Here is a 15683-nt window from a genome sequence, read left to right on the forward strand (position 1 = left end):
GATCTTGGATCTTTGGGTGATTTTCACTACATGTTCGGGGAGGCAGGACTAACTTTCACTTCCTGTCCTCCTGGGCTGGAATTGCCCAGAAACTCAGTTTCGTACTACAAGAGCTATTAGAGACAGGAATAGGGAACCATGGAAATGAACAAGGCAAGATAACACTTAATGCCGACAGTACATGAATAAGGAAACAGATTTCACATCAACGTACATCTATAACAAACAGGTAAGTAAGGCTTCTGGAATAACAGTATTAGAAGAGGTAAGTATAAGAGAAAAAGGCTTCTTCTTTTTTTAAGGTAAAGAGTTCCTGTAGCATATTCTTCTGTTCTGGGTGGGCAAGATGCCCTTTAGCCTCAGAGCAGAAGGAGCCCTCACGGTGATTAAACAAGGCTCTGTTCTTGCTCTGAGGGAAGGGCATCATGGATCTTCGGGATCTCCAAGAGCTTCAAGAACTACTCGTCTCCTAGCATATGCTGCAACACCCTCCAGCCAAATGCCGCATCTGCGGAAGCAAAGGAGTTGATATTGTAATGCCTGATGAAGGTAGAGATTAAGGACCAGGTGGCTGCCCTGCATATCTCTTCCACAGAGGCCTGCTTGTCAAATGCCGCAGAAGTGGCAGCACTTCTTATAAAGTGGTCAGTGATGCCCGGAGGTACCCAGAACATTGCTTGATTTATAAGCTTGGAAAATGCACTGCTTGATGGAGTAAGCAAAGGCTGCTCTTGAGGACTTTTCCCCTTTATTAGGATTGTTGATGGAAATGAAAAGAGCATATGACTTTCTGATAGCTGCTGTGCGACTGATGTATGTCCTGAGGGTTCTGCGGATGTCCAGGTTGTGCCATTCTCTTTCTTTCTTGCAAGATGGATTAGGAGCGAAGGAAGGTAGGTGGATCTCTTGCTTCCGATGAAAAACTGAGTTAACTTTGAGAACGAAAGGGGGGTCGGGCCTCAGCACGACTTTGTCTTTATGAAAGATGCAGAGACCCGGACAGATGGAAAGGGCTCCCAATTCTGAAACCCTTTGGGTGGAGGTGATAGCCGTGAGGAAGATGGCTTTCATCCTGAGGAATTTTAAGGAAATATCCCTGATGGGTTCAAATGGCAGTTTAGTGAGGGCTGACAAGACAGTGGAGACGCCACGTCGGGAAGTGATGAAGGACCGGAGGGGCTATTTGGGCAACTCCTTTGATGAAAGAGACTATGTGTGGGTGTGCGTTGAGAGGAACCTTTTCCACGGCAGATAGGACTGTAGACAGGGCAGCGAGCTGCCTTCAAAGAGTGGAGACCTTCAGTCCTTGCTTCACCCCATCCTGCAAGAATTCCAGGATTTGACAGATTGCTTTCTCCTGCACCAAAGAACAAAGGCCCTCCAGGAGGTGTTATATGTGTCTTGTGGAGTGTTTCCTGGCTTCAATTATGGTATTAACGACCTCGGTGCTGTAACCTCTGTCTAGGAGCAGTTAAGTGAAGCTATGGAGGGTCTGGGTGGAGTAAGGGGCCCTGAGACAGGAGATCGTATGCAGCTGGCAGAGTCCAAGGCTCCTGGATGGAGAGTTCCATGAGGAGCGGAAACCAGGGTCTCCCTGGCCAATAGGGGGCAATCAAGATCACTTGAGCCCTCTCTTTCCAAATTTTCCTGAGAACCTTGGGGAGGAATGCAGGGGGAATGCGTAAAGTAGCTCCTTGGGCCAAGGGCTCAGAAGGGCGTCCACTGCCTCGGCATTCAGATGGAAGTAGTGGGTGAAAAATTGGGGCAACAGATTATTCTCCCCCAAGGTGAAGAGGTCCACTGATGGATGACCCATCTTCTGCACTATCCTCTAGAAGACTGTCTTGTTGAGCGACCATTCTCCCTCGTCCAACTGCTTCCTGCTGAGCCAGTCTGTTCCGCTTGCAGTGAAAGGAGGTTCTCCTCGGCCCAGACTAGTAGCTTTGTGGCTTCCCAATGCAGTTTGGATGATCTCCCCCCCCCCCCGTTTGTTTAGGTGCACCTTGGCTGTGGTGTTGTCTGCGCACCAAGACTTGTTGTTGATGAAGACTGGGCTCGAAGTGAAGAAGGGCTAGCTGTATTGCCCTGAGCTCCAGGAGATTGATGTGAAGCCTCTTTTCCTCGCTTGACCACCGACCCTGCACTATCTGGTTGTTGAGGGTTGCGCCCCAACCTTCCAGGCTGGTGTCTGTAAACACCTGCAGATGTTCCTTGATCAAGTAGGATTGGCCTTTGGAAAGGTTCGATTGTCTGGACCGCCAAAGCTGATCCCAGTGGAGCTGGGCTGGCAAGATGATCGACTTGTCCCTCTTGAGGATGATGTCCATCTGGAAGGGTCGCAGGAACCACTGCAGGGGGCGAGAGTGAAACCGAGCCCACGGAACTGCCCCAATACAGGCAATCATGGACCCTAGTAGTTTCGCTAGTGACATTAGGTGGGTTGAACTGCACCTGACTATGGACTTCATCCTTTTGGAGATTTTTAGTACCTTTTCTGAGGGTAAGAATAGGAAGTTTAGTCTGGAGTCTATCACTACCCCTAGGTGCTGCATCCGTTGAGTGGGAGTGAGGCTGGTCTTTTCTAGATTTACTAGAAATCCGTGTACTTCTAGGATCCTGATTACCCTGGTGGTGTGGGACTTGGACGTTTTTTGTTAGACAATAGAAAGGGACAAGAGAAGGACACGAAGCAGACAGAAAGAAGCCTAGGTTCCCTAAAAGGTAAGATGGCAAGCCGGAGCTGCTCACAATGCTGCTCTCCCCAACAGAGGCAGGACAGAAACTGAGCTTCTGGGCATTTCCCACCTAGGAGGACAGGAAGTGAAAGTTATTCCTGCCTCCCCAAGCATGTAGCAGAAATCACCCAAAGATCCAAGATGCCCTTCCCTTAGAGCAAGAATGCTGGACTGCAGCTCTGCTTCTGCTGTTTCTTTATATAATTAAATGCTTTCAAAAGTTGGGGAAATATTCCAAATCGCATTCAGCCTTGTCCAGGGGTTGCTTCTGCTGTGATCAACGGAATACAAACTGGTTGTGTCCCTTCCTTCAAAGTAACAGAGAACTTGTTGAAGAGCATCTGCATGCATGTGCACTTTTAGGTCAGGGCAAGGTACTACAGAATGATAAATGGCAGTATCTTCTAGATTTTGGATGGTAAATCATGGGATGCCAACGGACACACATTCATCCCTCAAAATAAATAAATAAAGAGATACAAAGGCAGTTGCTGTCGCTGTTCCTTGTCTAGAAGTATTAGATGTGATTTTTTTTTTCTGATATGAACAATGTCCTTTTTGCTCTGTTGATGTAGAAATGCTTGTATTTCGATCCAAGTAATTAAGGTATTTCACACAAGCTGCTATTTGTGTAAATTTGTAGTATTCAAGGTAGGGAGCTTTTTGTTTACTTTATTCATGGGATTTAAATGTTGTAAATTTACCATGCTTCACATAAGTCCTAAGCAATCTGTGAAATGCCGATGTTAAGTAATCCTTTCCTTTTGCAGAAATACCATAGTAAAGGTAGCATGAAGTTTTCTGCCACATGTTGGTAATTAATCCGAAAATCTGAGATTATTTGCCGTACTCTTCTGAAAATAATCATATAGTGGATTCTGAAAGTGTTATAGTGTTAACCCTAGCAACACAATATTGCATGGGAATGCTAGTTTCCAACTGATGGATGACACATTCATTGTTAAGGGAAGTAGCTTGCAAACCAAGGATAATAAGGTCTCAATGGCAAAATGCCCACGTCATCTCTGTGGCTGCTGAACATTGGTGATCAACCAGAGGAAGGGGCAACTGTATGGAATTATTTGAATTGATATTACAAAACCCTTTTAATTTCCTTTCACCTTATGGAGGACAAATGTTGAAGATGTGTTTTAAGTAGTATTAATGGGAGGAACAATCTATTGTACTTCATGGTACTTAAAGACCCTAATTGACATTCAAAATCCTCTCCATCCTCCTAAGAAACTGTATCTAAATGTAAAGTAGGCTTGTTGTGGTGTGCTTGTAAAACAATATTTAAATTATATTAAAAGTATCTGGAGATCAACATGCTTCTGACATGGTTTTGTAGTATTACCAGGCCACAAACAATTAACATGATCTCTAATTGAAGTTGAGATGAGAGGGCTGTAGGGATGAGACTCTGAAATTTGTCTACAGATTCCATTTTTCAGTCTGGTTGGGGTTCGAACTAGGAGAAAAACTGAGGCATCCCTGAATTGAAATTGTCCAATAGATATCAATTTATATGTCGACCAAATACCATACAGTGCATTTTTCTCATTTTCCACTGCAAGTTTTCCAGTACATAAGGTTGCAACAGTTTTAAAACCTAGCATGACATAGGTTAGATCAATTTGGTGATAAATAGAGAAGTAAAGTTGGCAAAAGGAGAGCCAGCGTGGCATAGTGGTTAAGAGTGGTGGACTCTAATCTGGAGAACCGGGTTTGATTCCTTGCTCCTCCACATGAGCAGCAGACTCTAATCTGGAGAACCAGATTGGATTCCCCACTCTTCTATATGGAGCCTGCTGAGTGACCTTGGGCTAATCACAGTTCTCTCAAAACCCTCTCAGCCCCATCTACCTCACAAGATGTCTGTTGTGGGGAGGGGAAGGGAAGGTGATTGTAAACTGCTTTGAGACTCCTTAATAGCAGAGAAAAGGGGGGTATAAAAACCAACTCTTCTTTTCCTTCTTCTTGTTTTGACTTTCTGCTCTATGTTCTGGAGGCAGTATATTCAACCTGATCAACAAGTGGGCTTTTTCAGGAAAGCTGTATTTTACCTACTCCTAATCCCCCCCCCTGTCCAGTTGGTTTATAATATTAGAGTTTTGCCCTGGAAATGTATGGTTCATGGGGTTTTGACTGGGTATAGCATAGAGTTTTTATACTTTGTCTTCGTTGCTTCTGTGCAGTCCCACATGGGCCAGCTACAGAGAAGATTCAAAAGCTTCCAGAAGAGTCAGCTCCTTTGGAGCACTCCCCTCCCCACTGTACGTGACCAAGCCCTAACGGCTTTTCCGGCTCAAGAATCACGTGACAGAGGGGCAGGGAGCACTCTTCCCTCAGTTCTCTTTCTGCCGCCGCGGAGACGAGACATATTGTGAGTTTCTGTGTTGACCATCTGAGGTAGTTTTTTTTATCAGCATTTCTACCTTCATCAGCAGTTCCACCTTCTTATTCTTTTTTCCTGCTCTGTTGTTCGGGCCATGGCATTGTTTAAGAAATGCCACAGTTGCAGCACCAAAATGGCCTCAAGCAACGAGCATCAAGATTATCTTTTTTGTCTGGGGGAAGGCCATGTTGTGGCTTCTTGCTGCTCTTGTGTCCTCTTTACCCCCAAAGCCCACCAAGAGAGGTCAACAAAGCTAAAGGCAGCACTTTACAAGAAATCGCTCCATCCAGAACAGCTTGAGGATCGAATGGGGGTTCTACGATTCCCTGCTTCCTCAGTTCCCCCATCGAAACGAGGTAGCCAGTTGGCTTCGAAGGACCAGCGGGCTTCTTCTGAACCTCCAACCAAAGAAATTATAAAGAAGCAGCATTCCTCTTTGCCCTCCAAGATTAGAAAGTTGGGGTCAAAGGTGATTGGAGCCGATCGAACCCGGCTGGCGCCATTGGCATAGGTTACAGCCTGAGATCACCTTCAAGACAGCATTCAAGTTCCCTGAAGCTGCGTTCACCATCTCTTCAATGCCGTACACCTCATCATCAACGGGAGCTATCTGTTGAGAGGGCTTGTTCCACCTCCCCCCATGAGCGTGATCGGAGCCCAGTTCCTCGCCTGCATAGTATGGTCATACCTGCTATTTGGTGTTTTCATACCCCCTCACCATCGGGGCTTGATATGCATTTCTCATCCTCAGATGATGATGTCATTGAGATTCCTGAACTAGTCTCTGACATTGAGAGACCACCTTGGGAATTGATCTGTTTGGATCAGTACCCATGTTACCAAGGTTTGGCTCCCTGCAGATGCTGATCGCTGCCATGTCATTCCAGATGCTGCTACTACGACCATCACCTTTGAGAAAGTCATGAGACTATGTCAGCGCAGAGGAAGACAACTTCAGCTCCGAGCGTTTTCACGTCAAACACCTCTGCTGCACACTGACGTCATGTCAACTCCAGGGCTTTGACCTCGTACCATAGGCAAGTTGATACTAGATCGGACCAGGAGGATGAGGTAGATCATGAACTGGATGTCAGGTCCGAAGAAACCTCCCTCTTCAGATGACGCTGTCAGCAACCCCACACCAGTCTCGCCCACAGAGGACCTCCACCTTTGGATTCGATACTGGGAGTCCTTTATAGTCCTGACTCTGGGTCAGCTAAACTCCCTTTGGTGAAAGGGATTAAAGATGGCCAGTTAGGAAAGGCCAGCATTGGTGGTGGCTTCCATTAAGAAAATTGAAAACGTCTATAACCGTGTTGGCGAACCTATGGCACGGGTGCCACTTCCGGCACGCGTAGCCCTTTCTGCCGGCACGCACGGTTCCTCCAAGCCGCTGGCCTTTCCGGCTCTGCCCCACCCCGGATGGGGGAGGCTGTAGCCCAGGGGTGGGGAACCTCCGACATCATTGGCGGTGGCCCCCGGACTCTCCCACAGAAGCTGCCGCCATTGCCGCCGCTGGAGCGTGCGTGGCCAGCCAGGCGGGTGGGAGAGCGGGGAACAGAAGCCGAGCGCTCACACTCGGCATGGCCGGCGGCTTCTCCGGCGCCCTCTGGGCCTGTGCGGGCGGAGGGGCATGGCTGGTCGGTGGGTGCGAAGGAGGCACCCTCTGCCCCACCCTGCTCGCCTCTCACAAGCCTGCCGCCGCGCCCCACCGAGTGGCAAATCCAAGGCAAAACCTCCCATGCATAAATGGCCTCTTTCTTTTTCTGTCTCCCTCTGTCCTTTTCTTTCTCTCCCTTGCTCCATTTCTTTCTCCCTTTCTCTCTCTTTTTCTTTCTTTCTCTCCCTCCCTTCCTTCCCTTTCCCCCTCCCTTCCCTTCTTTCCTTCCTTCTTTCCCTCCAGCGGGCTTCTCCGGCACCCTCTGGGTCTGTGCGGGCGGAGGGGCGTGCAGTCCTATTCCACCTTTGAAGTGCCCACAAGCTATCCTCCAAACACCTTTCCATTTGTCTTGATATGTAGAGAGAAAACACTAAGGAACTAGTTGCCAATCTCCAGGTACTAGCTGGAGATCTGCTATTACAGGTGATCTCCAACCAATAGAGATCAGTTCCCCTGGAAAAAATTGCCACTTTGGCAATTGGATTCTATGGCACTGAAGTCCTTCCCCAAACCCCGCCCTTCTCAGGCGCCACCCCAAAAACCTCCCACTCATGGCGAAGAGGAACTTGGCAACCCTAGCCTCTCCCTCTGGGCCCCCTCTGGGGGTGGTATTCAGGTTAAATTGCCGCACTGGCACTCGGCGATAAATAAGTGGGTTTTTGGTTGCAGTTTGGGCACTCGGTCTCTAAAAGGTTCGCCATCACTGGTCTATAAAGTAGTTGAGGAGGGGTGTGATTTCCTCTGTAAACACACACAAACTAATTCTATCATAACAGAGGTTCTGGCTGCCAGGTATAAATCTGGTGCTCACTCTGCCCTCTTGGACAAGGAGTGTTGCAAACTAATGGCCTGGGCCATAGGTTCTACTCATCAGCCTCCCTGGGCGTCCGTATGTCCAACTTTAGTGCCCTTATGGGCCATTATCAAATGTCCCTGTGGTAAAGGGCGTCAGAGGTAGTGGATTCCCTGCCAGAAGATAAGAAAGACCCTCTTGAAAGTTCTCCAACTTGAGGGCCAGAGGCTTGGGAAACACCAAATAGCTGCATTCAGGCACGTGGCTCAGGTAGAGCTATAGCCTTGAACTTTGTTCTCAGGAGGCAGTTCTGGCTTTGCACATCCTCCCTCACCCCTGACGTCAAGGCCAGGGTGGAGGATCTCTCTTTTCACACTATGGTGCTCTTTTATGAGGAAACTGATGACATCCTCCATAACTTTAGGAAGCAAAAGGCCGCTGCCAAGTTCCTAGGGGTCACCCGATCTTCAGGCCCTTCCTTCAAGCTGAGGCCTTATAACAGGCAGGCCCAGGGTTTTTACACAGGCAGGTTCAATAGAAAACAACCTTCAGGATACCAGCAGTCTCAGTCTTGCCCTTACCCTAATCCCCAGCAAGGGAAAAGGTACACACCCAGGAACAAGAATAGAAAGGGTGGTTATTCCACACATGGCTGGTTGCCCAAAAAAGTTCGGTGTGACTAGGCTGTTCGTCTGATGCTCCAGTGTTTTTTGAGACTTTTTTTTTGTTTTGTAATTTTTCCAGTAAATGATTAAACATTACTAACAACTCTTGGGTGTTGAATGTCATACAATATGGTTATTACCTGGAGTTCATCTCAGTACCAGCCTGCAGTGTCCCACCTCCACACCCGACCCACCCGAACTGCTCAAGGAGGTGGAAGACCTACTGACCAAGGGTGCAGTTCAGCTTGTCCTGCCCTCTGACTGTCACTGTGGTTTCTATTCCAGATACTTCCTGGTGGACAAAAAGGGAGGAGGCAAACATCCAATCTTGGATCTTAGGTCCCTCAAAAAATTCATACATATCTGCAAATTCAGAATGCTTTCTTTAGCGGAAATATTGTCTCTCCTCTTAGTGCAAATGTGGTTCACAGTGTTGGACCTAAATAATGCCTATTTTCATGTGACAATCCACTGTTCCTGCATAAAATTCCTGAGGTTTTGCTGTGATGGAACGATATACGGGTTTTCAGTACTACTTTTTGGCCTGGCCACAGCACCTCGGGTGTTCATGAAAGTGGTGGCAGAAATAGTGGGTTACTTGGCAATTAAGGGCTGTACCATATTCCCATATTTAGAAGATTGGCTCATTGTGGCTGATTCTGAACAGGACCATAACTCTTCCATTGCCTTGGTAACAGATACCCTTACGGAGCTTGGCTTGGTCATCAATTTCAAAAAGTCTAAGTGAACCCCTTCTAAGTGTATTGAGTTCATTGGAGCTGTGTTAGATGTGCATAGGGCTGCCGCTTTTGTGCCCTTGAATAGGGTCAGGTCCATCCAGAAGTTAGTATGTGCTTTCTCCTTTCTGCACTACCAAAAAGCAGTTACCATCCAGATATTATTGGGCCTGATGGCTTCTACCACCACGGTGTTTCCCTATTCCAGGTTACGAATGAGACCTTTACAGAATTGGTTTAACAGGACCTCTTGCGTGAATCTTGACCCACAATAGACGAGGTTATTGATCCCCAGGTCCATTGTTAGGTCACTTGCCTTGTGGTCACAAGAACACAATCTACTACAGGAAGTGAATTTTGGCATAATTACTCACGACTTATAGGTCTTCACTGATGCCTCTCTGGGGGGTTGGGGTGCTCATTGTGGGGACCTGGTTGCCAGGGGCCAATGGTCGCCTAGGCAAGCTACACAACGTATTCACATGCTAGAAATGAAGGCAATTGCTTCTTTTTCAGAAATTCTTGCAGGGAATGCTGTGCTGGTCACCACAGACAACCCAATGGCCAAGTTTTATCTAAACAAACAAAGAGGTACGGGCTCTCTTGCTCTATGCCAAGAGGTGACAAGAATATGGAATTGGGCAAACAACTATTGTGTGGCCATCCCTACCATCCATGTTGCAGGGTGCTCAAATGTTACAGTGGATGCTCTATGCAGGTACAGTTCCTCAGATCATGAATGGTCAATCCATCACATCTTCATAGACCCCATATTCCATAGATGGTGGTGGACGGACATCAACCTATTTGCAACTTCCATAAATGCAAAATGCCTCCAGTTTTGCTCAAGGGCTGCAGCAGATCCAGCGTCCTTAGGCGACGCTTTTCAGCTGTGCTGGACATGGGTCCTAATGTATGCTTTTCCACCCATCCCTCTCATCCACAGGGTGATAGGGGAGATCCTGATGGGCAGGGCAGATATGATCCTGGTGACATCATTCTGGCAAAAGAGGCTATGGTTCCCAACCCTATGGTCCATGTCCCAGGGGAGACACGTGATGATTCCAGAGTCCCCAATCCTCCTATCTGTGGGTCAGGTATTGTATCACAACCCGGGAGTACCACGACTGATGGCTTGGAGGATCCAGTGGTAGCACCATGGCTGGATAGAGTTGCTCAGGTGCTATTGGCCTCATGTAAACCGGCCACCAGACTATCTTATAATTGTAAGTGGAATCGTTTCTCCTCATGAGCTTCACAGAAGGGTTACACACCTCAAAATTATCAGTTGCCCATGGTTTTTGAATACCTCTTAACTCTGAAGGATGCAGGTTTGTCCAACTCATCAATTAAGGTCCCTTTAGTGGCCATATCCACTTTTCACGATGGACTAGATTCCATCTCAATGTTCTCTAACAAACTAAGAAATTTTTGAGGGTCTTTATAATTTCTTTCCCCCTTTAAAGCCCCTCTGCCTCAGTGAAGCTTATCTCTGGTACTCTCTCAATTGATTTCTAAGCCATTTGAACCTATGGCATCGTGTGAACTGTCTTTATTGTCATATAAGACAGCATTCCTAGTAACTATTCCATCTGCCTGTAGCATCAGCAACTTGAGAGCATTGAGGCACGACCCTCCATTTGCAAGGTTTTTTCCTAATAGGGTAGTGCTTAGGCTGAATTTATCTTTCCTCCCCAAAGTGGTTTCCAAATTCCACTTGACTCAGGACATTGCCCTGCCCATTTTCTTCCCTGATCCACTATCGTCATCTGATAGGCAATTACATACACTTGATGTGCGCAGGGCCTTGTTGTTCTGTTTTGACAGAATCAGGGATTTTAGATTGGATAATAACCTTTTATTTGCTTTTGGGGTCCCAACAAGGGGAAAGTGGTGTCTACTCAGTCTTTATCCTGGTGGGTTTCTTTGGTGATACGCTCGGCCTATGAGTTGGCAGGAGTAGCATGTCCAGTTCCGATACATGCGCACTCCACCAGGGCTCAAGCATCATCGGCAGCTTTCTCCTCCAGTCTCAGCATCCAGGACATCTGCAAGACTGTGACTTGGGCAACGCTGGTTACCTTCATCTGGCACTATGCCATCGATGTGGACTCAAGGGTTGAAGCCTCTGTGGGGAGAGCAGTATTGAATTCATTCTTTCGATGAACAGCACACTCCTCCACAGAAAGTGAACTTTCCATTCTCCCATGTGGGACTGCATAGAAGCCACGAAGACGAAAAATAGTATTGCACTTGTCTGTAACTGTTGTTTGTTGAGTGGTCTTCTGTGCAGGCACACATCCCTCCCTCTGTCTCTGCTGTGGGCTGTCACCGCAATTGTGGGGACTCCCTGCAGCAGTGATTGGAGAACTAAGGGAAGAGTGCTCCCCCCCTCTCTGTCATGTGATCCTTGGGCAGGAAAAGCCATTAGGGCTTGGTCATGTACAGAGGGCAGGGGAGTGCTCCAAAGGAGCTGACTCTTCTGAAAGTTTTTGAATGTTCTCTGTGGCTAGCTCTGCACATGCGTGCCTGCACAGAAGATCACTCAGCGAACAACAGTTACAGGTAAGTGCAACACTGTTTTTTATTTTGGTTCAAAATCAGAGCTCTTGAATTTTATTTATATTACTTGTTTGTTTCATTACAGTTCCCCTTCTCTAGTCCTGTGAGAAGCTCAGGGTGGCAAACAAGGTTCTCCCCTCCTCACAGCAACTGATGGTAGGTAGGGCCAGTGGTTCCCAACTTTTTGGGTATGGTGACCCACAAGTCCAATTTACTTGGTATGGTGAACCATCCATGGCCAGCCCAAGGATTTTGCAACCCTAGGCAAACTATGACCTTGGCTCCCATCTAGTCCATCATTCTGTTTTCTACAGCAGCCAATCAAATGTTTATGAAAAACCAACAAAACACTTCACAAAGGATGTAGCTACGCCCTCTATGAACCCCAAGCCAATGGCATTTTTGAGCATGCAAGCACCTTTGGAGTTCACAGTGTATTTGAGCCAGCCACAAAATGGCTGGTGCAACTTACCTTCAGCCATACAGAGAGGATCCTTGTGCTTTGACAGTAGCTGCTGCCAAAGCAGCATTTTAAAAAATCCACACAGCCAATCAAATCTGCAATGGCTTCAGGTCAGCTTCAGATTTGAACTGAGGTCTCCTGAGTCCTGATCTAGCTACTGTAATACACTGGTTCTCCTGAAACAAATGTATTGATTAGTTTGTCTGGATTTGAATAGGAGAAACAGCTAAGAATTCAGCACTCTTTTCTCTCACCCGCTCCCCTCCCACCACACTGCCATTCAGCAGATCGCTATCAAAAGGTGCAAGGCCAAGGGATGAGTAGTGATGTGAAAATTGACATGATTTAGATAACATTATTTAAAAAAAAGTTAAGTGAAGGAATATTCTTTGTTGTTCTTTAGTGTTGAAAATTCCTAGCTCTTCTTTTGAGGAGCTTGTTTGAATCAAATGCAAAATAATATCCTTTCCCAGTCTACCTACAGTAAAAGCCCTTATACTTTTATCTTTCCTCAACTACAATGTCTAGATGAAGAAACTTTTCCTTTATGGTTGACTTCAGTTTTCTTGAAAAATATTTTTTTTTCCTTTGGGGGAAAAACATTCTTTATTTGGCAAGAGCAGTCTGTATTGCTTCTGTGCTTGATACTGAGACTGTGTGTCCTGTAGCTGTTCCCAGGGGCTTTAAACTGACAAGATGTGGTAGCCTTGCTTGGTTTGGTACAGTGGATGCTAAGTGGTGTTTCTTAAACAAGCAATTCTTACTTGGAAACATTGTACTAGCTGACACAGCATACAAAAAGGATTTAAAAGCAAAGCACTGAACATTGGAATAGACTTTATGGTTCGTGCATTTTTCTTTTTTTCTTTTGTAACTATTACAAGTAGGGCTTGTTTGTTTGTTGTTGTTACAGCCAATGGCCAGCATAGAATTACAAAACAGTGCAGGTGCATATATACCATTAAGTGAAAGCAGAGAGAATAGAATAAGATATCCTAAAAAGGACAAAGTTAAAATACATTTATCAACATATTATAAGACCACTAAAAATACAAATAAAAAAATTAAACATTATACCTTGATTCACCCATCACTCATCATCTGATGCATCACAAATAATATAACCCTTTTTGTTTTGAACATTCTTTTTGGTAATGGACTTCCAACAAAATTTAGCTACATCATAGGATATAGCGGGATTTTTATCCTCGAGCCATAATTGAATAATTAAACTCTCTTTAGTTATAGATTGATGTAACAGGCCAAATCGTTGTAACCATGGTTCAATTTTGGATCTTCTAAGTTCCAAATAAAATTTGCAGTGTAATAAAATGTGTGACAGGGACTCTTCCACTCCCATTGTACATAAGCATTTTCTCAGCTCTGGGTTGATTTAAAAATTTACCCAGGAGGGCATCAAATCGTGCTCTAGAGAATGCCCATCTCAGTTGAAGTGATGTGATATTGAAGAGATATGGGGCCATGGCTTTGCCACCACAAAATAATAAATTCCTATACACCCCAGAAAGTTGTGCAATCTCCGACTGAAACTCCATATCACGCAAGCGTTGGTGGACTATAGTTAGAAGTAGGGCAACAGAATATGAAACAGAATATTCTATTATTTAAAACGTTTCGATATATTAAATTGACATTATCAATGCTGATAGACCAAGTATGACTTGTCCTAAAACTACATATATATTTTTATGCAGCTGACAATTACATTAATTAATAAACAGAACAAAACTCTGAATTGTATTTGATCTAAATGTAGCTAGGCCATCATGTTTTCCTCTCTCCATAATCATCAGTGTGCCTGTAAAGTAATGCTGGTCCCTGATCTGCTTGTCTGTTCTGTTCTGGTATATAGGCCATAAAGTGAAATCTTCCAATATCCTGCTATCTGAAGGCTTGCATACAAGAGAGAATATAGGGTTGGGAGTAAGAAATGCATGAATGGTAGCATGACAGACCTAAATTTAAGTCTCAGAAGGTAGGTTAGGATTTTGGTCTGCCAAATTTTTGGCTATATCTAAAGAGGTTTTAAAGTTCTTGGGGGGGAAGTAGATAATTTAAAAGGGTGACTGTAGGAGGATGTGTTTCACCTTGACCTGGATGGCCCAGGCTAGCCCAATCTTGTCACATCTCAGAAGCTAAGCAGAATCAGCCCTGGTTAATATTTGGATGGGAGGCCACCAAGGAAGTCTAGGGTCACTACACAGAGGCAGACAATGGCAGACCACCTTGGAACATGTCTTGCCTTGAAAACGCTGTGAGGTTATCATAAGTCAGCTGCAACTTGACGGCACTTCCTACCACCAGGAGGATATGTTTAGTAAGTGGAATACTTGGTTGCTTGTGCTGACGGGGAAAGCATGTATGTAATAGAAGATGACTGGGCTAAACATCTCTTGGGGACAGCTATAATTCTTAAATTTTATATTCTCCAGGATTAAATACTCAATGATATACCAGTCATTTTAACTTGGTCATTCTGTCGTGGTCAAGCCAAAGGATGTCTGCGATGTTTGATTTATGCAAAACATTTTGAAAAGCTCTTTGAAATTCATTCATGTAAAATCTGTTTTACAAATATATTTACCTGAGATTCTGTTGCCTATCTGTTGCATTCAGTTCCTGTGAATGTGACCACTTCTACTACAGGACTTCATATTTTATGCTTCTTTTAGCCTCAAAAAAACAGTAAGTAGTCAAAAAGAAACTACTGCATGGACTGTCCAAAGTATATAATCTACAACATTTGTATTTTTCTGATTCTTGTCACTTTTCAGATACATTGGAAAGTCAGACTCGATAACAATCAGCGTATGGAACCATAAAAAAATCCACAAAAAACAGGGAGCTGGTTTTCTGGGTTGTGTGAGACTTCTTTCCAATGCTATCAGCCGCCTTAAAGACACTGGTTGTGAGTAGATGAGCAAACACTTGTTTTGGTACAAGTTTTTTAGAGAGACTTAAAATGTTGGTATTATTGAAGTTGTTTTTCTTTATTTGGGGATGTCTCTTCAGAATGAAAATAAAATGTTCTTTGCCTCTATTTAGCTTCTTCTAGAAATGTTCAGGTAGGCGCCATGTTTTATGAAATGTTCTGTTTTTATAGATCAGAGGTTGGATCTATGCAAACTTGGACCAAATGACAATGACACTGTTAGAGGACAAATAGTAGGTAAGTATTGGCTTGGTGATAGTTTGAATATGCAGTAGTATACTTAAAATGCCAAACAGATTTGTACTGTATCTCTGAACTGTGGGCAAATGTTTAGCTGTGCTATAGCTCTTACTAGGTTTCTCCTATTATCCCCCCTGCTCCCCACTTGCATATGACAAGTGAAGAAGTGCAGTTTTCTGGAGGCTTCTGCTATGCATGGTATGGATCCAACTGATTGTTTCCTGAGCAGAAGGATTTCCAGGCACAGGGCGTGACTTCCTTTCCTCCCCAAAATGCATACTGGAACACAAAGTGGAGCTAAGAGAGTGGCATTTTACAGGTGGAATTTCTTCCATCCACAGAAACTCTCTGCTGAATCAAAGCCAAAGTGTCCATTTTATTCCCATGTTATTTTGGGGGCGCGTTGAACACATTCAAATGAAGCAGTGTCTACCAAATCTGTATAAAATACTTGTTGTTATTATTATTGTCTTTTAA

General features: G+C 45.0%; 1 protein-coding gene across 1 annotated transcript in view; it reads left to right on the forward strand.

Moving 5' to 3' along the window:
- The window catches only part of SMURF2 (SMAD specific E3 ubiquitin protein ligase 2), a 141231-nt gene that overhangs the window by 68670 nt on the left and 56878 nt on the right, over positions 1–15683 (forward strand). The window contains exons 4-5 of the mRNA XM_056851890.1: positions 14809–14942; positions 15138–15203. Coding sequence (XP_056707868.1) covers positions 14809–14942; positions 15138–15203 — 200 coding nt within the window. The remainder of the gene's footprint in view (positions 1–14808; positions 14943–15137; positions 15204–15683) is intronic.

This window comes from Euleptes europaea, chromosome 1, assembly GCF_029931775.1.
Source record: "Euleptes europaea isolate rEulEur1 chromosome 1, rEulEur1.hap1, whole genome shotgun sequence".
Classification (NCBI taxonomy): Eukaryota; Metazoa; Chordata; class Lepidosauria; order Squamata; family Sphaerodactylidae; genus Euleptes; species Euleptes europaea.